Source organism: Lissotriton helveticus, chromosome 3_1 (assembly GCF_964261635.1).
Source record: "Lissotriton helveticus chromosome 3_1, aLisHel1.1, whole genome shotgun sequence".
In the NCBI taxonomy this organism is placed as follows: Eukaryota; Metazoa; Chordata; class Amphibia; order Caudata; family Salamandridae; genus Lissotriton; species Lissotriton helveticus.
The window spans coordinates 1,401,297,210-1,401,322,758 of NC_136061.1; the positions used below are offsets into that span (position 1 = coordinate 1,401,297,210).

Consider the following 25,549-nt stretch of genomic DNA (forward strand, 5'->3'; position numbering starts at 1 on the left):
CCCCCCACCCTGCCACCAATGTTGTTCCAGCCCCAACTCCCCAACCTGCAGAGTGCCTGTTGCCCCAAAGCCTGCATAGAACAACTATTGGGGGGGGGGGGAGGGGTCTCGGCCACCCCAGTATTGTTATATCAATAAAGGAGAAAAAGAAACAGAAAGGTGTAGCATTGGGATCGAACCCTTATTAGAACTGTCATAATTGTACGTCCCCTCGCTGATTCTGCTGGGTTGAGCTAAAACCTTGTGTTTGCAGTTTCTGTGACAGTTCCAATGTCTGTTTCGAGGTGATGTCTCAGTCCATTAGCCCCACCACCACTCCTTCAGACCCAGACCAGCTTTGTGTACCTTGCCAAAGGGCGCTGCGCCTTACTTTGTGCCATTCCCACTCGCTCCGGGAACAGTCTCTAGGGTCTCCTCCGCCACCTGCTGTTCCAGCTGCACCATGCTTTTTTCACTGCCTTGGCACCCTTGGCTGCGTCCCAGGCCCTTGCCTTTGTCTCGGTTTATAGATCACCAGCCTTCCAGCAACTCCCACTCCTCCTCGGGTGATACAAAGTCCCAAGTCTTGCCCTCTGCTATTTCACATAGCTTTGCCGGAAATACCATCATGTATTTGAGGACTCGCTCTCTGAGCACCTTGACACCCCTTCAAAGCTTCTTCTCTGGTGCTATACTTAGTGTGAAATCGGGGAAAAAACGTATCTGGGCATTTTCAAACTGTATGTCCCCTTTAGCTCTGGCTGCTTGAAGGATTGCATTGCAGTACCGGTAAATAAAAACCTTCGCAATGATTGTCTGTGGAGGGGCAGCGGGTCTCGGCGGCAGCACTGGCGCACGGTGGGCTCTTTCAGTCAAGAAGAAATTGCAGAGCCTCTTAGCTGCAGTGTGTTAATGATACAGTCTTCTAAAATGAAATCCACACTGGTACACTCCGACCCTTCGGGGACCTCCACAACCCTGATGTTATTGCTTCTCGCCCTCCCTACCTGATCTTTGAGCTACGCTGCCATTTCTGTGTCCTGTTGGTTTAGTGTCTGGACTTGATATTCCAATCGCTATGTCATGGACTGGCGCTGGGATATGTGCGTCTCAGCTGTCGTGACGTTCTCAGATAGTTTGTGGAGGTCGGCTCTAATCAGGTTCACTTCGATGTTCATGACATCTATTTTGGACTCCAGTGTTCCTTTCACATTCCTGTTAGCCGCCATGATCGCTCCCAGTGAGAGCTCAGCTGCTTCCTCTTCTTCCGGCACAGCGGGAGGCTTTCAGACCGCGTAGTTGTCCATCTCGTTGGTCTTTGAGTTTCCCCATTTCGCCAGTAGCTGTCCCTTGGGATATCTCAAGCTCCCTGCTCAGACACCACTAGGTGACAGTAGGCCCCTTCCAATATATCGTAGCGTGTCTGTCTGCAGGCTGTTTAACAGTACCTCAGGCCGTGAGCGAAGATGCCGGCATCTTAACTGAGCTCAGCTCGGCGAGGGATCTAATCCCTTAATCTGTCCATTATCCGACAAGGGTAAAAGCATACGCACAACTCCGCCACCTATTCACAGATACATTCACTTGTGTATTAGAAGTGAAATCATTCTTTCAGTTGTTATGAAGCTATTGAGAACATCATCTTCTTATACATTTCATTATTGTAGGGTACCGTTATTTTCTTAGAAACCTCTGTTGGTATGCTTTATACTGGGAGATGTCAATGGCAAGCAAGAGATAAAATCCAGAGCATACATTGCTGCCTTCTCTTTGCTTCTCTCCATTTCTGCATACATTCCTTTCACAGATATAACATGTTGTAGGAGTGGACAAGCCATGAAATCCATGGACGAGGGTGGAGCTGGAGCTAAACCAGTGGCCTGGCCCTAAGCCACAACATGAGCTGAGCCGCCAAAATATTTGGCATTTAAATCAAACAAAAAATCACATTTAAAAATGTGATAGACTCTTTAAAATTCTGTAAATTTCACAGAAGATTGTTACTTCGAAATGGGTATTTAATTGAATACATTAGATTATATGACTGTTTGTAGGCACATTCTTTGAAAGTAACAGGTTCTAAGCAAAACTGCATTTGTGAGGGAAACCTGTTTTTTTTGCCTATTTTTATTTTGGTTTGCCGAGCCATAGCCACACATTTGACTTGAACCATGCTCCGCTTGCCCACCTCTACTGTGCTCATTTGGTAAATTTTTCAATAGAACACAGTATAATAGGTAGTGAGAGTTTTATTTGCAGTATTTGATTGCAGTGAACAATGCTGCACTGTCATCATTGTTGTAGATGTTCTTGATGTAGCAGTCTGATTTTTTTTTCTGTTAACTGATGGACGTTTTGTGGGTGTAGCATACAAGTTTCTGAGATGAGGTCTATGGGCGAATGTGTGGCGTGTCTGTTATTTTTGCCTTTACTTATTAGCTGGAATTCTATGCTTGTGTTTAAGGGAGCATTCAATGTTGGTGGTTTAGTTTCACTGTCTTGAGGGGGATAAGTCTGTTGGAGTTAAAGAAGGTCTAAAGGCTTTCAAGAAGTGTGTTTAATTGTTAATCTGGTTTTGGGATAAATCAGCCAATTTCTGTTGAACAACGTGGATAGGGACATTTTTGAAACACCAGGTGGTCATTATCACAGAGAACATATATTCCGTTGAATATAAATATGCCAGCAACTCTTTACTATGAGACTTCTTTATTTCAGTAGACAAATGCATTGTCTTAACACCTGTGACTCCGCATTTGAAGTTTCCATTACATAATGTGCTCTTCAATCAGGCGTTTGTTAAGTCATCAATTTTAGTGAAATTCTGAAAGGTGGTTGAAAGATATTTGAAGTGATAAAAACGAGGCTGGGGTTATGTTAAAGGACTATGGAGATGAACGATGTATCAAACTCTTACATGAAAGATGAAGCATAATTAATTTGATGCCCTAAAGACTTTGAGGTCTGTTAAATCTTTAAATTGCTTAATCATGGGATTCTTCTGTTGTCCATATTTGTTTCTTGAGTAACTAGCTCCATGGTTGGCTTTGTTTTTGTTTCCCCAGATTTTTAGGGCTGTCCCTGTGAGAGTTTTTTGTCTCATCTCATTAATTTCATTGTTATTCAGTCTATAAAACAAACACAGTAGGTCAGACTGCATATTTTTGTTTTTCTTTCCTGTTGCTAAGAAAACATATTAAGATTGAAGAGCATACTCCTTTATTACTAATATTTTATTATCTGTGTTTAAACATCGCTGAGTTATACTGATGACAATGATAACGAAACACATGCTCATGCCTAATTTGCCACAAATTTCAATCTTGTGTAATGTTCTTACTATCTCTCGAATTTAGAATAACGTTATGCTGTTTTGCTTGAAATTGTGTATGTAGGATGCACTCAATTAAACCCAGGTGTTACCAGATATGTGATGCATGGCCATTGTGTACAAAACAATGAAAATTGCAATCTATTTTGCTATCAGAGCTCTAGAGGAAAGACATGTTTTTCTTAAATAATTTATATATTAAAATGTTTATACTATTAGTCAAGCCTCTCGTCTGCCCCTCAAACCTGTCCTACACGTATGCACGTTTTTCCAAAGTTGTAACTTTCCTGCTGTGCAGATGTTTGGATAAATAAGCTGAATTTGGGAGCCCATCTTTGACTGGGGCAGTGTATTGTGGAGAAGGTACTCATACAGCAAGTGCCTCTCTCTGCCTCAGTTACTAACTTATAAGATTGGAAGCTTAAAATATTATGAGCAGGGCGTAAGCATGGGCTGGGTATCTATCTTCATCAGTGCGTGGTAAACTCTCAGCTGTGCTTGTGGGCCTCCGTGGTTAAAGAAATTAGAGTGCTTCATTACGGTTTTCAGGAAAAGTAGTGTTTTTGTGGGCAGCCGATTGCCTCTAGCATATTACCTGCACAACTGGTTTCAGGTTCTTTGCATCCAACATTGTTCATCTTCAGTTTACCTCTGCTCAAATTAATTTCCCTAAGCCAACAATGATTATCCTCTTGCACCCAGCTGGATTGACAAACTCACATTTAAATATTGCCTGTACCCATCCACTGTATCTTTTATTGAGAGGTTAGTTTCTTTTTTTTTCCATCAGGACGTCTTTTCTCTAATTGAGGCCATGGCCGTTTCTCAAATGACCTCAAGAATATTAGTCTTGTTTATGTTGCCAAAGTCCTCTTTCTTCAATCCAGGATAGTGCTTAGTGAATTTGCAAGATTAATTTCAAGTTCAGAAGTTTTTGACATCTCTCTGTTGGCAAGGAGTTTCATTGACTGCCACTCCCAACTCTCATGCAGTTTATGACCACCTGTATTATCCACCAGGGTAAGCATGCTGATACTGAAAGCTGACGAAATTAAATCTGAGTTGCAGAGTAGAGCTTAATCTCAACTTTGGATTGCTAGACTCCACAAAGTGAAACATTCCAATGGCTTGTTTTTCTGGAGTTGTGTTTTTCTAATATCCTGAGTGCCACTCATAGGTGTTCTGTTTTAGGAGTTGGCTAAAAAAATGGATCTTGAACCATTGTTTGAATTTGGCTCCATAATCTCTTGATGTATTTCTACTACAATTTCTATTCACAAGTTTGTGTGGTGTCTTGCCTTTCTGTTTTAGTTTAAGTTCCTGTAAAAATATTCATCTGTATTATTAGGCATTTATTGTTGTTTACTGTAATATCTCTTCTTCAGACTGTGTGTCAGTAAATATGCATACAGTGGAAGTATATTAGAAGGTGGCTGTGTGTATGATTATGAATTATTTGCTGCTTTGTTCTGCTGCTTGACACACCCATCTGCCAAGTCTCTGTACATGTCATGGTACTTGATCTTGTTGTTGTGAGTTTAACAATGTCACATTATTTCACAGCAAACCAAGGAAAAGGTGAAGCTTCTGATTCAGCTTGCAGACAGCTTCGTGGAGAAAGGACATGTCCATGCCACAGAGCTAAAGAAGTGGGTCACCACGGTGAACAAGCACTACCGCGACTTCTCTCTGAGGATGGGAAAGTACCGCTTCACACTGGAAAAAGCTCTGGGAATCAATCCTGAGGTACGAAAGGGACAGCGGAAGGCTATGATAATAAGGAAGGCTCAGTATCATCTTATGGATTTTTGAGCCTGGGGCAGGACATATTTTCAGGACCTATGTTCGGAACAACTTCGAATTTTATTCCACATTTTCTGCTAATTCAAGTCCACGTGATGCCAAACAATAGAATTATACTTAAGCTTTCAGAAATGGGGTTATATGAAAACCACTGAAATGTGTCTTGCCCAGTGTCCCAAAAATTGTTAGGATTACACTGGTGAGAGAGAGAGCGAGAGAGAGAAAGACGAAGAGAGAAAGAGAGCGGTATGGAGAGAAAGAGGGCGAATGGTTGAGATGAAGAAATAGACAGAGGTGAGATAAATAGAGAGATAGATCACTTTCCCAGGTAGCCCCTTGGAAGGTGAGGGCCCTGAGCAATAGGGCACTCTGACCATGCCTTAAAATGTCTCTGGGATAGCCATCCACCATTTCCTACAATAAAGGAAATAGACATGTTGTCATGAATACTGGCTATCTTAGTGATTGTTAGTATTCAGCAAATATTAACCTGCAGTAATTTAAACTTGTTTTTTAGGATTTTTGTTTAATCAATGATGAAACTTGACCCCTATTTGTGAGATAATTTGTTAGGGTTATAGGGCTTTTAAAGTACTGGGGATTTGGACATATGATTGATCAAATATACTTGTAGGTCTTGTAAGCTGCTGTGTGCCCTGTGTCATAAATGTATGTAATAGTTTAGTTTGGAGGCAGTTGATCTGCAACAATTTTCTAAGGGTAAATTTTTTTTAAAAACCAATTTCGGCATTCGTTAGCGCTTTGCCAAGTTATGCCATGTAGACTTTTGCGCCCATGTGAAGTTGTAGTAGAGTATGCCATCAGAGTTAACCCCTGATCGGAAATTCACATTAGTTTAATCATGAACACGCAAGAACAGAAGAATTTTCCAAGACATCCATATGGTAATGTCAAACTGACCAAAACTTTGGTTTTGCTTTCATAAGTTGTTTTTGTTCTTGTCCGAATTTCTGAATTAAAGCACGAGAAGCATCCTGTATGGCATGTACTGTCCCCTTCAAATCTTAAAAGTGAAGCTATAATGTTTGTTTAATTTAAGGGACAATAATAATCTGATATTCATTAAATACATAGGAAGCAATGCAAATTGTGTAAAAAAAATTATTTTTAGATAGAAATTTTTGCCTTTGTGCTCTGCTTTCCACTTTAACTTGTGCGAGATTGCATTCTAATTTAAATTTTGAAGAAATACAGTTCTTGCATCCAAAAACTTGGTAGAATATTGTAATTGTATTCTTTCTTTTGTGACAGAACGTGTGATATTCATAAAATTACAAGGGATGAATCACACTTTTCCACCCAAGTTGTCCAAAATGTATTTTCAATGTGACATGAACACATATGAGTACATTCACATATTACTTCTTACAACCAAAGATGCTAGAGCAGTCCTATTTCAGTGTTCACTTTGACCAATATCATTAGATTCACTCAGCTTTACAAACTTACCTCAACTGCTCCAGATGTGCCACTTCTGGACCTATCTGTGTCAAACCGATCACAAGTTCCCATTTACATCTTGTATCAAGTTTCCCTAAGTGGAATGCAGAAAAATTCATTATATCTTCTTCAACACTGCCAGTAAAAATATGTTAACTTTTGCAACCCTGCAAACTGTTATAATCATTTTCATCCCAAATCTATGACTTCTTTTCAACAGTGCGAATCTGATCACATTTTACTGGGTGTTGTTAAAAATAAAGAAGTTGTTAATCATTATTTCCGGTTAATTTTGTAAGAGGCTCTCTTCCCTGTTACAAGAACAAAATAATTTTTGGGGTCTCGCACTCCAACACAATGCTCTCATATAAATACCTTCTTAATATCTATAGGCTGCAAATGAAACTGGAAGGTGTCTATAAATGGCTTTGAATGGCAGTATATAAAATGACCATGTTCCTAGGAATGGGATTCACCTACAGTTAGTGAGGGACAGTAGTGGGAAACGTAAAAGTTTTAGTAAAAAAGGAAGACTAACCTCAAACTAGCAAGCATAAAATTAACATTTTCAAGACTTGTCAAGACAGAGCAATTCATGAAAATTTAGTTGAGACCGATGTGACTGTGATAAGTTTTTTCTTTCTTATAGAAACATAAAACTTAAGGTAGACATAAAGAACATCAACTCTGGACTGGTCAAAAGACATAGCGGTTACTAGTTGCAGACGTTAGGAAACAATCCAGGCAATGGAGGCTGAGATAGTGGAACAGGGCAGCCTTACGTCAAGTCACACAATAAGACAATCACACAGAAAATGCTCACACTTAACATGAACGTATGCTAATGGAATCTGTCTCCAACCAGTGAAGGTATCTTGGCTCAAAACATATCTAATATCAATGTGGGCATGGCCTCCAGAAAATCACCCATCTATAATGCCTATCCAGATTGGTCAATTCATCTGCAATTCTTTCCTATCAGTGCAGGTCTAGCTAGCTGGCCAGTGACACATTCTTAAATGTTAACTGGAATGTGTCTGATTGCCCGACACACGCACACACTGATACTGTGTGGCAGAGAATCTGAATCTCTTAATGTCCCCTCCTGCCTCCTAAAAGTTCCTCCTTGCAGGACAGTAAATGACCACTTCCTTTGGAGACTTAATCCTTTTCTTGATAAGCCAATGATGCTGACCCAGAGTTGGCACGACGGGATGCATGAGACCGACTGGCCCATATTTGGTGCTACCAGATCACTCTTTGTCAACTCTCTCCAGAAAGATTATGACCGAATAGCAACAGCAAGTGTAATTAAGTATTTGAAAAGAAGCCCATTGAAGGGTTTGAGTAAGGTTGGAAACTTGAGCCAAGGTCCGTGTTCGGTTCAGGTTTGCCTTACATAATTAAAAGCAGACTGTGGTGTAAGGTGAATAACACTGTGAAGATTTGGCATTGGTAGGTACACTTATCCCATGTGAGTCCACCATGGATAGATATTAAACCAGCTCTGAATTAAGATCTTTGTGTTGAGTTTGGACAATATTAGCCACAGATATCCTGTGATTTGTAAATGTGGCCTTGTCCATGAACTCCTTGTTGATGTCCCACTTTACAGGATAACAAGGACCTGGAACTGGATATCGTCCCAGCGATCCTCACCGACCCGGAAGTGAAGCTACGAGATGCCAGCCACGAGGTTAATGAAGAGAAGAGAAAGTCTGCCCGGAAGAAAGAGTATGTCCTGAAACCCAGAGCTATCCTTACTTGAGAATGAGTGCCCACAGTTATAATTCAAATGCATTGAATCATCATCATATGCTCTCCGACACTTCAGTGTTGAGATTGGCATACAAAGAAGTAAACTAAACCAGCTGCAAATATAATCCCAAATGCTAGAAATTTCAGCGTTTCTGTTGTGTATATAGAAAAACAGCCCATTTACAAAATATCTTTTGTCAATTTATCATTTTTTGTTCCAGGTTCATAATGGCTGAGCTTCTTCAGACTGAGAAGGCGTATGTCAGGGACTTGCATGAGTGTCTAGAGGTAAGCTTTTTGCAACGTTCACTCTAAACACTGAAAATAGTTTTTCATAAGAAGCTACTACACTTCATTTTCCCACAGTTGTTAATTCAAATTAATGCATTTCCGAACTTACAAAATATTTCACTTGCATCTCAAGTGAGCTGCTTTAATTGTGAGCAGGATATTCTGATCCCAAATTGCAATTTCGAACTTGACGAGAGGATGGCGAAGATTAGAGCCTCCTCTCTTAAGAGTAAACTAAGACAGCAAAAGCCCTTGTGGCCTCACTGAGGGAATAGATATCCTGTAGGTAAAAGTGCGAGGGCAAAAAGAAGTTCATGAAACAGTAAGTGTGTCTGTGATTGTTTGAGTCGGTGTGTTCAATGAATGTGTGCGCTCAAGTTGAGTGGCATAGCAAGTGTACAATTACATCAGTCTATACATAAGTCCATGCACTTGACTGGTGGTTATGTGAGTGAGTGCATTCATGAGTCGGAGTGTTGCCAGTGCATTAGAGTTTGTGTGTTTAAGTGGGTGCATAAATATCTTTGTTTGTGTATTTGAGTGAGCACTAGAGTAAAAGTCTGAGTATCAGAGTGAATACATTAGTATGTGGAATGATCTTGGGTATGCACACTGGCGAGTGTTTCATTTAGTGGCCACATGATCATACTGAATTAGTGAGCTAGTGCATAAATGGATATATGAGTAGTATTGTAGAGCACCCACAGGGTGTGTTTAAACGTGTTAGTCATTAGCAGGGTCTGAATTGAGTGGTGAAGAAAAGTGAAATGTGGCATTACCAAAAACTGCAAAAATTATATTTATCCAGTATTGGGGTATCTTTCATAGATTCACATGCCTGAATCATTCCCCGTCGTCGAGGCGGGAGTCCCACGGTAAATAAAAAAGCAGTGCCAAAAGCACTTTGCAGTAGTAGGCCCTAGAAAAAAAGCCTGAGGCCTATATTATAGTAGCCTATCTACCTCCTTATGCTAAAAGACCCAAAGTCTTTGCTCCAACCAATCAGCTCACAGCACCCTCTAGAACCTTCCCTGCAGAGCCAGCTCTCCTCAGATTTTCACCGCACGTCGTGTGGAAGGGAGTCTCCCTGAGTCTTGACTCAGTTTTTTCTTCAGAGCTTCAAGATGTCTGACAAGAAGGCCTTGTTCAGACCCTGTAGAACATGTGAGAAGAAGAGGGTCCATGTGGATGACTTACACAAGGACTGCATTTATTGCCTATATCCCAAGCATGAGGCAAAGACCTGTAAGATCTGTGTTACCTTCCCTGCCAAGACCTTAAGGGATAGGGAAGCCAGAGTCCTTTTGTGGCTTAAATCCTCTTCCAAGGATGATGATGACAGAGCCTCTACCTCTAGCAAGAGGGCGAGGTCTCAAGAGGATAAGATAAGTGAGGGGAGAAAGCATGTTAAGGCCTCCCACTCTACTTCAGGCTCTTCACAGAGATCCAAACATTCTGTCTCTGGAGCCTCAGCCACCAACGATCCGGCAAAGAAAACAGTGAGTAAGACTTCTACTGTCTCCTCTCCAGTTACCACTGTCTCCACTTCAACCTCTTCTTCTATGGATATGATATCCACTACGTCTATCACTACACCTATTGTGTCTACTAAAATCAGTATCGTGACAAAAAGAACTCTCGTAGACGACTCGTCGACGAAGACGCCGTCATCATCAAAAAACTCGTCATCTAAGAAGAGCCCGTCGACGAAGTCGGCGACGCCGCCGTCGACGACTGCCTCGTCGACGAAGAAAGCATCAACGTCTATCCCGTCGACGACGAGCCCGTCATTGGTTGCCTCGTCGACGACCGTCCCGTCGATGGTGGCTCCATCGACGACGAGTCCATCGACGATTGTCCCGTCGACGTCCAGCCCGTCGACGACAGTCCCGTCGACGGCAAGCCTATCGTCGACGATGCCCTCGTCGTCGATCTCGTCGACGATAAATCCGTCGACGACGACATCTTTTCAACAAATGGATGCGCTGGTGTCTTTTAAGAGGCAACAAGGTTCATACATATCTCCACTTCTGCCTTCTCATCTTCTGGAAACCTATGTGGACGATGAAGAAGATGACTATGAGGATGATGATGATGAGGGTGCTTTTGGTGTGGCACGTCATCCATCCGAGCTTGTCATCAAGTGCCAAGATGATGATGAGGAGGATTCATACGCTGAGCACTATTACCAAGAGGATATCATAGTGCCTCACTCATTGGATCATCAGAGAAGGCCTAGAGTCCCGGAAGTCACTCAGTTGCCGCCTAATTTGATACAGGATTTACAGGCTATGCTGGCGGATTACAAACAGCGTTTTCCTCCGCAAGTACCTCAATCTGACACGGTAGCTCCTCCTCGGCAACAGCCACCGGCTTCTCCAATTGTGAACACTCCACAACCGGTCTTGCCTCCACAAACTCCGGATTCATCATCAGAAGAGGAGGTAGAAGATGGAGAGTTGCCTAACATTCCTTCATCGGACCCATGGGATGAATATGTTATTCCCATGCCGTCCCCTCCGACTCCACAACCTTCAGATTCACCGCCTGATGATGTAGGTGGTTTTCACAACCTGATGCAGAGGGCATCAACCAGGTTTAAGCTCCCTGTTACAGTGGAGCAAACGGAGTGTTTTCTCCATGACTTTAAAGAGGAAACAAGGAAGATATCTAGAGCCATTCCCATAGTTGAGTTTATTTGGAAGGAAGGCATAAAGATAATGGAAAACCCCGCATCTGTGCCTGCTGTGTTACCCAGAATAGAAAAGAAATATCGTGCCCCGCTTTCTAGTCCGGCGTGTCTTATTGGCCATCCACGCCCGGATTCAGTAATCTCTCAAGCGGCGCAGCAAAGGTCAAAGAACCCAGCTACCCCTATTTCTACTCCACCAGATAAAGAGGGACGAAGATTAGACCTTATTGGGAAGAAGTTCTCCACTATGGCGGCAGCATCCATCAGGATAGCAAATTCAATGGCGATTATTGGACGCTACGATCGCCAAATGTGGTCGGAGATGGCTAGGTTCATAGAGCTATTGCCAGAGGACTCAAGGCAAGAAGCCAGAAAAGTTTTAATGGAAGGAGAGCGGGCAGCGGAAGAATCCATCGACTGCGCTCTAGATATGGCGAATACGAACTTCAGGCAGTTGGCTGGAGCAGCCGTCCTGAGACGTCAAGGGTGGTTAAAAGCCACTACGTTTCGTCCGGAGGTTCAGTTGAAAATTCTGGACATGGCTTATGACGGAAAGTCTCTCTTTGGTAAACATGTCGATGAGGCTCTCCAGACGATTAAAACTGACACGGATACCGCAAAGTCGCTAGGATCCTTACAATATAAAAGAGGTTCGTTCAGAGGAGCTAGAGGACGAGGTTATTCTTCCAGGGGAAGTTACTACCAACAAGGCAGACAGTATCAACCACAATACCGTCAAAACTACCAGTCTTCTTACAGACAATCTGGATCGGCTGGTTTCTCTCGTCAAGGAGGAAGAAGGCGCGCAAACAACCAAGGACGAGACAGTCACAAGAAACAGTGAGAGCAATTGGGCGCCGCCTCCAACCCCTTACCTTCCCGTGGGCGCGAAAATATCTGCTTTTCAACAACAATGGCAGAATATAACATCGGATCGGTGGGTGTTAGACTTGATCCAACATGGTCACACCCTAGAGTTCATCACCAAACCTCCACCAACTCCGCCCAGGGGCCCCCCTCCCCCTCGTCTTCACTTATTGTTCAAGGAGGTTCAAGCTATGCTACTCAAGAACGCAGTAGAAAAGGTTCCAATCCATCAGAGAGGGACGGGTTTCTATTCCCGGTTTTTCCTCATAAAAAAGAAAACCGGGGAATGGCGACCGATCCTAGACCTGCGAAATCTGAACAAATATCTCAAGAAGCAGGGATTTCGAATGGTCACCCTCTCGGACATTCTCAGTTGCCTCAACGAGGGAGATTACATGGCCTCCTTGGACATGGAAGACGCATACTTCCACATCCCAATCCACCCAAACCATCGGAAGTACCTCCGTTTCACTGTGGCAGGCGCCCATTATCAATTCAAAGTTCTCCCATTCGGCCTCAAGTCGGCCCCAAGGATTTTCACGAAGTGCCTGGCCCCGGTGGCAGCAGCTCTTCGGGCAGCAAAAGTGCAGGTCTTCCCGTATTTGGACGACTGGCTAGTCAAAGGTCCATCAGAAGCCAAAGTGAGAGCCGACATTACGGCATGCTGCAATCTCTTCGCATCGCTAGGCCTCACAATCAACAAAACCAAGTCTCAGATGCATCCGGAACAAAGCCTGTTGTTCCTAGGAGCTTGCCTAGACACGGTGGAATGCAAGGCATCCTTGTCTCGAGAGAGACAACTCCGTCTGCAGGTGTTAGCCAGAAAGCTGGCAAGAAGAAAGTCACTTTCAGTTCGCCTATATGCATCACTTCTGGGGATGTGTTCTTCAGCCATCAACCTCATTCCATTGGTGCGTCTAAAGATGCGACCGCTGCAAGAGGAGCTAAACTGTCAATGGCATCAAGCGACAGGTTCATTCGAGGACACCATCACAGTCACCAACAGGATGGTACACGCACTCCAATGGTGGTCTCAGATCAGCAATCTGGAGCAGGGGCTTCCATTCTTGCAGAATCCTCCGGATTTTATTCTTACAACGGATGCGTCCATGGAGGGTTGGGGTGGTCACCTCCAGGAACTGCAAGTGCAGGGACGATGGTCTCAGCAAGACAAGAGATGCCACATCAACAGCCTAGAGCTGAAAGCCATTTGTCTGTCTCTTCAAGCGTTCCTCCCCAGGATAGTGGGATCCTCGGTCTTAGTCAGAACGGACAACACCACAAGCATGTTTTATATCAACAAGCAGGGAGGAACGAGATCGGCAACACTATCCAAACAAGCCCAAGAGCTATGGAGGTGGTTAACAGTTCACAACATAACCCTCAAAGTGGAGCATGTCAGAGGCCTCTACAACACCTTGGCAGACAAACTGAGCAGAACTTTGTCAGAGTGCCACGAGTGGGAACTGGACAACGGCCAGTTGAACTATGTGTTTCAGAGATGGGGCAAACCCAGGTTGGACCTATTTGCGACCCAACAGAACAAGAAATGCCGGTTCTACGCCAGCAGGTATCCTCAACAGGGGTCAAGGGGGAATGCCCTTTCGATGCGATGGTCAGGGACATATGCATACGCTTTCCCTCCGATCCCTCTGATTCCACGAGTGGTGCGCAAAATGAAAGTGGAGAGTTGTCGCCTTCTCCTCATTGCTCCCAAGTGGCCTCGCCAGTATTGGTTTCAGGAACTCATGCTACTTTCTCAGGAGCCACCGATCAAGCTGCGGGTAGTTCCGAAGCTACTATCACGCAACGAGGGTCAGGTACTTCACCCAGATCCTCAATCACTGAAATTGCACGCATGGCTCCTAACTTCTTAGAATTTGAGCATCTTCAAATTCCTCAGGAATGCCGGGACATTCTAGAGAAGGCAAGAGCCCAGAGTACATTAAAGACTTATCGTCTCAAGTGGAAGCGTTTTTGCGCATGGTGCATCTCTAGTGCTTTGCACCCTATAGAGGCATCGGCAGAAAAGATATTGCCCTATTTGTTACACTTAGCGCAATCTGGCCTTTCTTTTTCATCAATAAAGGTCCACTTAGCGGCTTTATCCAGGTACAGAAAGAGGACCAATGCTCAGTCACTCTGCTCTTCATCGCTAATCAAGCAATTTATGAGAGGTCTGTTCCGGGCTTATCCACCAGTCAAGCCCTCACCACCGGAATGGGAGCTCAACACGGTTCTATCACAACTGATGAAACATCCGTTCGAGCCTATCCATAGAGCCGACCTAAAGTTCTTAACATGGAAGGTTGCTTTATTATTGGCGCTAACTTCCGCAAGAAGAGTGGGAGAAATTCAAGCTTTCACTATAAAGGAGCCCTTTTTGCATTTCTCCCAGGACTATGTCACTTTACGAACAAATCCAACATTCATACCGAAAGTGCCTTCCCAGTTTCATTTAAATGAACCTGTCAAGCTGAAAGTTTTCTTTCCAAACCCGTCAACCCAGGCTGAAAAGACATTGCATTCTTTAGACATCAAGAGATGCTTAAAATTCTATCTTCAGAGAACCAAAACTTTGAGAAGATCAGATCAATTGTTTGTGGCTTATGGTCAAAATACTTTGGGGAAAGCGGTCACTAAAGCCACAATTTCAAGATGGATCGCATCCGCGATTCAATTCTGCCACGTCAAGGCTAATCGACCATTGACAAGGTCTGTTCGATCTCACTCCACAAGAGCTGTAGCAGCGTCTGCGGCTTTATTTGCAGGAGTGACGCTTGAGAACATTTGCCGTGCTGCGACATGGAAGAATGTCCACACGTTTACAAGACACTACTGCCTACAATCAGCAAGTCAGGATGATGCGGCAGTAGGTCAAGCTGTTTTACGTCACCTGTTTCCATAAGGAGAATGTTCAGGTACTGATGTTCACTTATTTCATTTAAAGTATATGCTTTTATTAGATTGTATTGATATATATATGAAAGCATTTAACATGTTGTGTTTTTGTTGTATGATGCCTAAGATTTCTTTCCAGAAAGAAAATGCGTAATGTCAATGTTGAACTTGAACGTGATGTAGTAATGGTTCAATCTCTAAGCGTTTGTTGGTTGTTGACGATACACTCATGGGGGTGCACTGCAATAAGTCTCCCACCATCCGCAACCGACTTTGCCTGGCTTACTGCTTGCTATTCTGATTCAGGCATGTGAATCTATGAAAGATACCCCAATACTGGATAAGAAAACAAGTTACTTACCTGTAACTTCAGTTATCCAGTATTGGTATCTTTCATAGATTCACATGCAACCCACCCTCCTCCCCGGAGAGTCAGTTCTCTAAGTTGGGGATACTTGTTCCCACTTGTGCTACGAAAATCTGAGGAGAGCTGGCTCTGCAGGGAAGGTTCTAGAGGGTGCTGTGAGCTGATTGGTTGGAGCAAAGACTTTGGGTCTTTTAGCATAAGGAGGTAGATAGGCTACTATAATATAGGCCTCAGGCTTTTTTTCTAGGGCCTACTACTGCAAAGTGCTTTTGGCACTGCTTTTTTATTTACCGTGGGACTCCCGCCTCGACGACGGGGAATGATTCAGGCATGTGAATCTATGAAAGATACCAATACTGGATAACTGAAGTTACAGGTAAGTAACTTGTTTTCTTCTTCAATAGTATCTGGGGCATGAATGGAAAAGAATGGTGTTAGTATGGTGTTTGCCTTATACTTTTCTCCAAATTAGACACCCTCTGGTTATGTTTCTTTCATAAAATGTGTGCCGTCTGGGTAGACATCTCCGAGTATAACGAGAAAACAGCCCTAACCCCTGTTAATCTGCCTCTATGCACCTCCCCTGGGGTCTTAAGAAGAGAGCTAAAGGTTCCATGCAGTGTCCAAAGGTGTTTGAAAAACACTCCTTAGTTATGCTCTCACACATTGGAGGCACAAAGATTCCTAGACCCTTTTGAAACCCTATTTAAATTCCACAGAAATGCTGCAATTGGCCAACCACACACATCATTGGATATCAGTAGGACGCCTTGGGAGCAAGTTTAGCAAGGAAGCCCCGTTCTCTCAGGTGGGACTTTAGGAGCTTGATCATTGAAGGTATTATCACCCTTAACCTTTGTAGGCAGTCCTCCACATGTGCCATGTTTTGCTGTTATATAGCAGGCAGTGACATGATAAGTATTGATCTCCATCATATGCCAGAGATCACATTGAATTTTTAGGGCTCACCATTATAGGCCAGCAATTACTGCTATACATCCTTTAATATTGTTAAATACATTTTATATTTCCATAAGACAGTCTACAATGCATTAAATAGGTGAATAATAATTATTATTGACATGATAAAAATTAACACATTCCTATTTTATATTTCCACAGTGGCAGTAGGCTTTATGAAACAAAACTAAGTCCCTAATATGATATATTTAAAAAGGTAAATCAGATTTTAAAGTAAAAACTGCTTACAAAATCATCCTAGAATGAGAATGTACTTAAACACAAATGACACAACACCATAACACGGAAATGTGAATGTCATAAGGAAAGCTAACAGATCCCTCTACGAGGGCTAGCAAGTGGAGCCAGATGGAGGATAATAGGCATGGAATTCTTTCTCTATTTTAGACCGCCAGTCTAAATTGGCAGCATTCTATAATACCTGAAGACTGTCTTACTGGAGCTTATGATATTCTTAAAACTAGTTTGGACGCCAGGCTGTCATGTCCAAGGATTCTAATGGAAAGTGGTACTTTAACCACATCTACTCCAGTTATATTATTTAGTACAAATAGTCAGTTTTATATTTTCTTGCATTAGGCCCACAAGTAGTTTAGGAAAACCAGTTTCCTTTGGCTGGCTATGCTGCTTCTATGACTCCACTAACATTTGTGTAATTACTGTTGACCAAACTGTGACAAGGCACAGACCACCTTCGTGGTTGTCCTTATTCTATCTCGCCCATCCCCTTTATCAACATATCTAGGCAACTGATCCCACTATTATTTTCATGTTATTGAAACTTAAATGATCTTTACCCGGCTGATGAGCCCATAACTAGGGCAACACCGGTACTGTTTGCTTGTGTTCTGGTTCAGGAAGTACCTGGCTTGGCAGTTCGGTTTGGACTGTTCCTAATGGAGCAGGGTCAAGAATGATGTGCATATAACTGGGTCTAAACAGAGGTGGCCTAGTTTGTAAATCTGAAAGAAACAGGTTAGTGTTAGATTCCTTACCTTAGAATATCCCCAGGCGTCAGACTGGATCCGGAAAGTTTTCGTCAGCAGTACCCCTGTGCGTTGCTAGGCATCGTCTGCGGCTCTGCGTCCGTCGTCGGCGTCGTGATCGCCGGAATGACGTCGTCGGAGTAAATAGCCACCTCCCTCGCGCGCTGACGTCAGTTCTTCTTTTTTCCGCACCAGCAAGTGCAGATCTGGGAAGAGCAGTATTCCAGTACATTTTTGACTAGCTTTTTGATCTCCTTTGATCACTTTTCGAGTCGCTAGGTATGCCTGGTTTTAAACCTTGCGAGAACTGTCACCGCCTGATGTCGGTGACGAACCCCCACCATCGGTGCCTTTATTGCCTCGGGCCGACCATGATGACAAGTCATGCCCCGACTGGCGGGCCTTGCCCTCGAAGGCTAGATGGGAGCGGTCCCGTAAACTGCTCGAGATCCGGCAGTTGACTCCGCGCCGCAGTCATCGCCGCTCGACGAGTCACCACCACTCGTCGGGCTCCAAGTCCTCAGGTAAGTCGAGGCATTCGAAAAAGAAGTCGAAGAGGCGTCATCGCTCTTCCGACTCCCCCCGACGCTCGCGCAATGCGGCCGGGGGTTCGGGTGACACCGCCTCTGCGGCTCCGTCGGAGCTGCAGGCTCCGCGTCCAGCTCCATACCCGCCAGTCCCTGGGCTGCACACGACGCCGGAGGAGATAAGTGCTTTACTCACGGCCATGAAGTCACGCTGCCCTCCGTCGGAACCTGCTGAGGCGCCTTCGGGCCCCGCGGGTCCGACTAGGAGCCCTAGCGGGCCGGCGGCTCTGGCCCTAGCGCCGTCGGGTGCTTCGGTGCCGTCGACGACTCCGGTCCCAACGCCGCAGGGCTCCGCAGGCTCCAGGTCTGGATCCGGGCCGACGCCAGTCGACCTTACGACTCCTCCGCTGGCGCCGACCCCAAGGGTGTCGCTCCCGGCGCCGTCCCCGGACGACGTCGACCCCAGTTTCAGCCCCGGTCCGGTGTCGGACTGGCGCCGCTCGGCGCCAATCCGGTGCCGGTGGGTGAGGCCTTCACCTTCGACCCGGCTCCATCCATTTACCTGATTATCCGGAGATGGATGACGAGGAGGACTGGGAGGGGTCTGAGGACCTTCTGGCACTGCAGTGCCAGTTGAGTCAGGATTGGGCAGAAGAGCTAGGGGAGGCCAGTGGTCTGTACACTTCGCCCGACACTGGATTCGTCTCTCCTCCCTCCGTGGCTTCGGAGGAGGGGGCTGCTTACAGCATGGTGTTGAACAGGGTGGCCAAGGCTTTGCATCTTGAACTCCCTGTCGCAGCCGTTAGGACTAACCTCCTCACTGAGGTGCTCAAACCGCAGGCAAGCTCCTCGGAGCCTCTACTGCCGTTTAACGAAGCCCTCACTGACGTTCTGCTGGGCACCGGGTCCAAGCCCTCCATAGGCCTCCCTGTGGATCGGAACGTGGCCCGACGCCACCGCCTGGCTCCGGGCGACCCTAGCTTTCTGTCCGTGCACCCCACCCGAGAGCCTGGTGATCCAGGCCTCTACGTCCCAGACCGCATTCCCGACCGCTCCTCCGGATCGGGAATCCAAGAGGTATGATCAGTTCGGGAAGAAACTGTTCTCCTCTCTGAGTTTGGGGCTGCGGTCTGTCAACACCACCTGCCTTTTGGGCTGTTACACCCACTCTCTGTGGGATACGGTTGCAGAGGTGCTTCCACAGTGTTCGGAGGAGGCCTGGGCATGGCTCGCCCAAGCCCTGGCGGAAGGGCGGGATGCAGCACGGTTCACAATTAGATGTGGAATTGACACCACGGACTCGCTGGGTAGAGCGATTGCAACACGCCTGGCTGAGGTCCGCCAACTTTTCAGGGGATGTCCAGGCCACGCTCAAGGACATGCCCTTCGATGGCCGTCGTCTTTTTGGCGACAAAGCGGATAGTGCACTGGAACGTTTGAAGGACTCCAGGGCTACGGCCAAGTCCTTGGGCCTAGGCAAGCGCCAGCAAACTTCCGCATTTTGCCCCTTTCGTTGCCAAGGAAGGGCCGCCCCCACACGTTCAGCCAGCCACAGGCCGCAGAACCAGTCTCAATGCGGACGTGGTAACTGCCGTGGAGGTGCCAGGGGACAACGGCAAGGTCAGTCCACATCCGCTCCCGCAGCATCTGCTTCTAAGCCTTCCTAGTCCGGCATTTCAGGCCCATTCGACGCCACCTCTTCCACTGGCGCACCATCATGTCGGACAGGTGGGTGCTGCAAGTCGCCAAAGGGGCTAATCCCTCCCTTCGAGGCGACCCCTCCGGCCATGCCACCGCAGTACCACCGCGTGTTGGGGAATCACTTGAAACTTCTGCAAGAGGAAGTTACGGCCCTCTTGCCCAAGGGCGCCATTGAGTGCGTTCCTGGGCCAGAAGTAGGGTGTGGTTGTTACTCCCACTACTTTCTGGTTCCCAAGAAGGGCAAAGGGGGCCTACACCCTATTTTGGACCTGCGGAACCTCAACTGCATCCTCCGGAAGGAGAAGTTCAAGATGTTGACTTTGACTCAGGTCTTAGTTGCCCTGGAACCCGGAGACTGAATGGTAGCATTGGACTTGCAGGACGCATATTTTCACCCCCCGTCCTGCTGGCCCACCGGCGTTACCTGCGGTTCACGGTAGGCCACGAGCACTTTCAGTTTACTGTGCTCCCCTTTGGCCTTACCAGCGCCCCTCGGGTGTTCACGAAAGTGATGGCGGTGGTCGCAGCTCATCTACGCAGATTAGGGGTTTCAGTCTTCCCCTATCTCGACGACTGGTTGTTAAAGGCAGGCTCGCCCCTGACAGTCGTCAGCCACCTCCAGACTACGGCCGACCTCCTGCGCCTGCTGGGGTTCTCCATCAATGTGCCGAAGTCACACCTATGTCCCTCTCAGAAGCTCCTCTTCATCGGAGAGATTCTGGATTCGGTGCAGTTTCGGTTTTATCCTCTCGAACAGTGGGTTCGGGATATTCAGGCTCTGATTCCGATCTTTCAGTCTTTATCCCGAGTCTCGGTCAGGTTGACGCTGCGGCTTCTGGGCTGATGGCCTCCTGCATCCTTCTGGTGCATCACGCCAGGTGGCGGATGCGGGCCCTGCAGTCGGACCTGAAGTTTCAGTGGGCCCAGCATCAGGGCAACCTGTCCGACCACGTCCTGATCTCGGAGGGCACTGCGAGACAGTTGCAGTGGCGGCTCACGGACCGCGATTAGGTCAGCGGCAGATCCCTCTTGCTACCCCAACCGGAGCACGTAGTTGTGATGGATGCGTCCCTCCTGGGTTGGGGGGGCCACATGGGAGAGGCGGAGGTCAGAGGCCTCTGGCCTCTGGTCTCTGGCGGAGTCCCGGCTCCACATCAACCTTCTGGAACTGCTGGCGATCCTTCCCTCCCTCTCTCCGGGGATGTGTAGTGCAGGTGTTCACGGACAACACCACCGCCATGTGGTACTGCAACAAACAGGGCGGGGTGGGATCATGGACCCTTTGTCAGGAGGCTCTGCGCCTCTGGCAATGGCTGGAACACCAGGGCGTGTCCCTGGTGGTTCAACACCTGGCAGGTTCCCTGTACGCCAGGGCAGACGAACTCAACCGTCAGTGCATGGTGGATCACGAATGGCGTCTGAACTCGGACGTGGCGCAAGGTCTCTTTCAGCAGTGGGGAGAGCCTTGGTTAGATCTATTCGCCACAGAAGAGAACGTGCAACGTCATCAGTTCTGGGTGTTGGAATTTCCAAGGCGGCACTCTCTCGGAGACGCTTTTCGTCGCAAGTGAAGCTGCGGTATGTTGTAAGCCTTTCCTCCTGTACCACTTCTGCCCAGAGTGCTGAAGAAGATCAGGCGCGACCGGGCCCAAGTCATCCTTGTTGCTCCGGACTGGGCACGAAGATACTGGTATCCTGAGCTACTCAGCATGTCAGTCGATCCCCCGATTCGTCTGCCTCTTCAGGAGGACCTTCTGTCGCAGCAGCAGGCGACGGTCCTCCACCCAAACCTGTCCAGTCTCCAACTCCATGCATGGAGATTGAGCGGCGACAGTTGAGGCCATTTGACTTGCCTCCTGAAGTCTGTGATGTCATTCTGGCAGCCGGGCGTCCCTCCACAAAATCGGTATACGCCTGCAGGTGGAACAAATTTGTGGCATGGTGCACAGCAAAGGCTGTGGATCCACTCTCTGCCCCCCTTTCAGAGGTTCTCCTCTTTCTTCTTTCTCTTGCCCAGCAGGGCTCTGCTCCAGGCACTATCAAAGGCTACCTCTCTGCCATTTCAGCCTTCTTAAGGCTTCCTGATCAGCCTTCTCTTTTCAAGTCCCCTGTTGTAAATAGATTCTTGAAGGGCATCATTCACATGTTTCCTCCTGTTCCTTTCGTGATGCCTCAGTGGGACTTGAACCCTGTTCTGACTTATTTGATGTGCGCTCCTTTCGAGCCACTTCACAATTGCCCTCTTCGTCTTCTAACTCTTAAGACTGCATTCCTGGTTGCCATCACCTCTGCCAGGAGAGTGAGTGAGCTCCAGGCTCTATCTTCTCAACCTCCTTTCCTCTCTGTTCATCCGGACAAAGTTGTCTTGAGAACGCGTCCCTCTTTCCTGCCCAAAGTAGTCACAGCCTTCCACATCGGGCAGTCCATCACCTTACCCACCTTCTTTCCGCCTCCACATCCCTCGAAAGAGGAAGAGAGGCTCCACCGTCTGGACCCAAAATGTGCGCTCTCATTCTATCTGGACCGCACATGCCAGTTCCGGGTGGACGACCAGCTCTTTGTTGGTTACGTGGGCGCTAAGAAGGGACGGGCGGTGCACAAACGAACCATTTCTCGATGTTATTCACTAGCTAAAAAGAAGCCTCCTGTGGGGCTGTGTGCCCATTCCACTCGGGCCATGGCAGCGACTACTGACCTGGGTCGAGGAGTCCCCTTGCAGGACATCTGTCAGGCAGCTACGTGGGCCTCGCTGCACACGTTCGCTAGACACTACTGCCTGGACAGCCAAGTCCGGAGAGATGGCTTTCTCAGCCGTTCTGTTCTCCAGGACTTTCTGGTGTGATCATTGGTTCGCAGACGCACCACCGGGGTTGGTATTGCTGGGGTATCTATTCTAAGGTAAGGAATCTAACACTAACCCGTTTCTTTCAGATGCACAAGTTACTTACCTTCGGTAACGATATATCTGTAAGAAACAGTAGTTAGTGTTAGATTCCTTACTGCCCCACCCATCCTCCTCATTCTGCGAACCAATATCTAGGGTTAAGGTTCTTCCCTTTGAGGGCCCTAGTTTCATGGCACCAGTGTCGGTTTTTATCATGGCTCTGCGTTTCTGGCATGGAAAAGCTGTGTATAAGAACTGACGTCAGCGCGCGCGAGCGGCGTCTAAGTACTCTGACGTCATCCCGACGCCGACGACGGATGCGGAGCCGCAGACGACGCCTACTGACGCACAAGGGTACTGCCAAGGGGGCCATCGAGCGCGTTCCTGGGCCAGAAGTAGGTCGTGGTTGCTATTCCCACTACTTTCTGGTACCCAAGAAGGGCAAAGGAGGCCTACGCCCTATCTTGGACCTACGTAGCGTCAATGGCTTCCTCCAGAAGGAAATGTTCCAGATGCTGACTTTGGCTCAGGTCCTAGCTGCCCTGGACCCAGGAGACTGGATGGAAGCATTGGACTTGCAGGACGGCGATTTCCACATCCCTGTCCTGCCGGCCCACCGGCGCTACCCCGCGCGCTGTCGTCAGTTCTTATACACAGCTTTTCCGTGCCAGAAACGCAGAGTCATTATAAAAACCGACTCTGGTGCCATGAAACTAGGGCCCTCAAAGGGAAGAACCTTAACCCTAGATATTGGTTCGCAGAACGGGGAGGATGGGTGGGGCGGTAAGGAATCTAACACTAACCACTGTTTCTTACAGATATATTCTTACCGAAGGTAAGTAACTTGTGCAATAACAATAGATTGGGTTGCGGCCCGAGTGAAAACCAGTGGTTGAGATTAATTCAAGCATTCCATCCATCACTGTTTTGTATACTTATTGTAATAGTGACCATGTCAGACAAGATAATATCACTGGCCACCCTATGCAAGATTACCAGCAGCAATCACCGCAGTGCATTTGGAAGGGTAACCAGCAGTAATATAAAAAGGTGTCATCAATTTGGAATGCCTTTACATGGCAGATGTATGACCGCCACAGCTTTGGAGCCTCTGGCTCCAAGGCTAAAACAACTTTAGTACTATTGCATCATTTATCACTTAAATATCAGCTGTAAGTATATTTTGAAAATGCCTTTTTCTCCAAACACCAGCTTATTAGTTCTGAAACTACACAAATTTTCATCTCCAATACATGCTTTTCAGTTCTGGGATACATATAGTAATTCAATCAAACAAAAACTTCTAATTTACCAGGCTGGGCTGCACACGGCAGAACTTCTTCCATGTAGATGTAGAGGTAGCTGTAGAGCTAGCTGTAGCTCCCGAGCTATTAATTGGAGAAGCCTGGCGGAGAGCATCGCCCTTAAATCTTTCCCACCACTATAGCCTACACCATTAAAGCTTTCTGCCCCAACCAGTCACTTTTAAACCCCTCACCGCTAAGTCCTCCACCCTAGTCCTTTAAACTACTTTAAAAATTTTATTTCACATATTATTAATGAAATATTTTTAAAGTATTACTTACAATGAAATGGCAGATGATGAACTGGTCTACAAATAAATTGTAGTTCACAGGGAAATGGCTTCAAAGTGATAGCGATGTGACCAGTCAGTCATAATACTTTTATTTGATTTTATTAAAAATCATAAAAGGGTATACAAACCACCAAAATACATTGTAAATTGAATTTAAGGAATTTTTGAAAATGCTAGAAATACGTGCATAACACAATCAGGTGCTTGAGCAGTCAACGAATGGTACTTTTAAAAGTATCTGATTGTGAAATAAAATATTATTCTAAAAATTTCCAAACCGTAAAATGCAAGATGGCGGTGCTGTCTGAAGATTGAGTGGACCGTTCAGTTCTGAACTGCTCCAGTTAGTACATTTGCTTTTTTTTTTATCCATTTCCTTTGCTGCCATTTGCCAGAAGGTTATGGCTCTGCAAGATAGTTGAATTGACGACCCTCCGAGACATTGTATGACTGCCCCTCTACATGTCCTTAATTGTGCCTTCCTCAGTAACTCACGGAGCAATGTTTTTCTGATTTCTAGTAAAGAGGGGCAAATGCATAGAAGGTGTAGCAGTGACTCTTCCCCTTGACCGCAGAGGCGGCATTCTTTGGTCGGCCAGCTGCATATCCATTTCGGCGTTAAGTCTCTCGTAGGAAAAGACCCCAGCCGCAGCAGCGTCAAAAAGTGCTTTTTGTGGTGTGAGAAGTGTTCAGATAGGTACGCTTGGGCCTTCTGCGACTGATATGATTGTATCACGTCGTATGCGTGACTTTTCATGGCGAAAGTAGTTTTGTCCATTAGCAAAGAGACCCGTTCAATTGCGTTATTCGCTGCTGTTTTGAATCCGGAGTTTGTGATGATTGTGAGCCATGCTTCCTCGAGTTGAAGGGCCAGGAGGGACTCTTTTAGGATGGTAAAGATTGAATTCTTTAGGCTGGCTTGTTTTTCTATCTCTTCCCAACAGAAGTGGGCCAGAGTATTATCTTTGGCTACCCTCATCCGCCAATAATATTTGGCCATTGCTCCTTGTCTAGCAGGTATCTGGTTTTTGAGTCCGTATTCCAATCGAATTTGAGCCTGAGAGATATATTGGGGAATTGAAAACAGTCTCTTGAAGAGACTGGACTGTGCTAGATTTAGGACAGTGGCATCTTTTGTTTTCAAAATTTCTGACCCGAAGGATATGGAGGGGAGGAATTTAGCAGCAATTACTTTGAGGAGATGGCCTGTTGAGCAGCCTGTTAGCTTCTTCTGAACAGTTTTAAAGGCGAAGAGGAGTTGTTTCTTTTTCATTTTGCCTTGTTCAAGTTGTGCTTAAAATTGAGATTGTGATCAAGATGAAACCCCAGGTATTTATACGAATCCACCTGGGATATTGGGTTTGCATCTAAATTCCAGGTAAATTTGCTTTTTTTTTACTGTTTTTGCAGTGTTTTGAAAAGC

General features: G+C 46.2%; 1 protein-coding gene across 6 annotated transcripts in view; it reads left to right on the forward strand.

The window, feature by feature from the left end:
- KALRN (kalirin RhoGEF kinase) overlaps positions 1 to 25,549 on the forward strand; it is a 1,598,314-nt gene that overhangs the window by 1,078,524 nt on the left and 494,241 nt on the right. For all 6 annotated transcript variants that reach the window (XM_078682047.1, XM_078682045.1, XM_078682043.1 and 3 more), the window contains exons 22-24: positions 4,874 to 5,056; positions 8,190 to 8,308; positions 8,554 to 8,620. In XM_078682047.1, the coding sequence (XP_078538173.1) occupies positions 4,874 to 5,056; positions 8,190 to 8,308; positions 8,554 to 8,620 (369 nt within the window). The remainder of the gene's footprint in view (positions 1 to 4,873; positions 5,057 to 8,189; positions 8,309 to 8,553; positions 8,621 to 25,549) is intronic.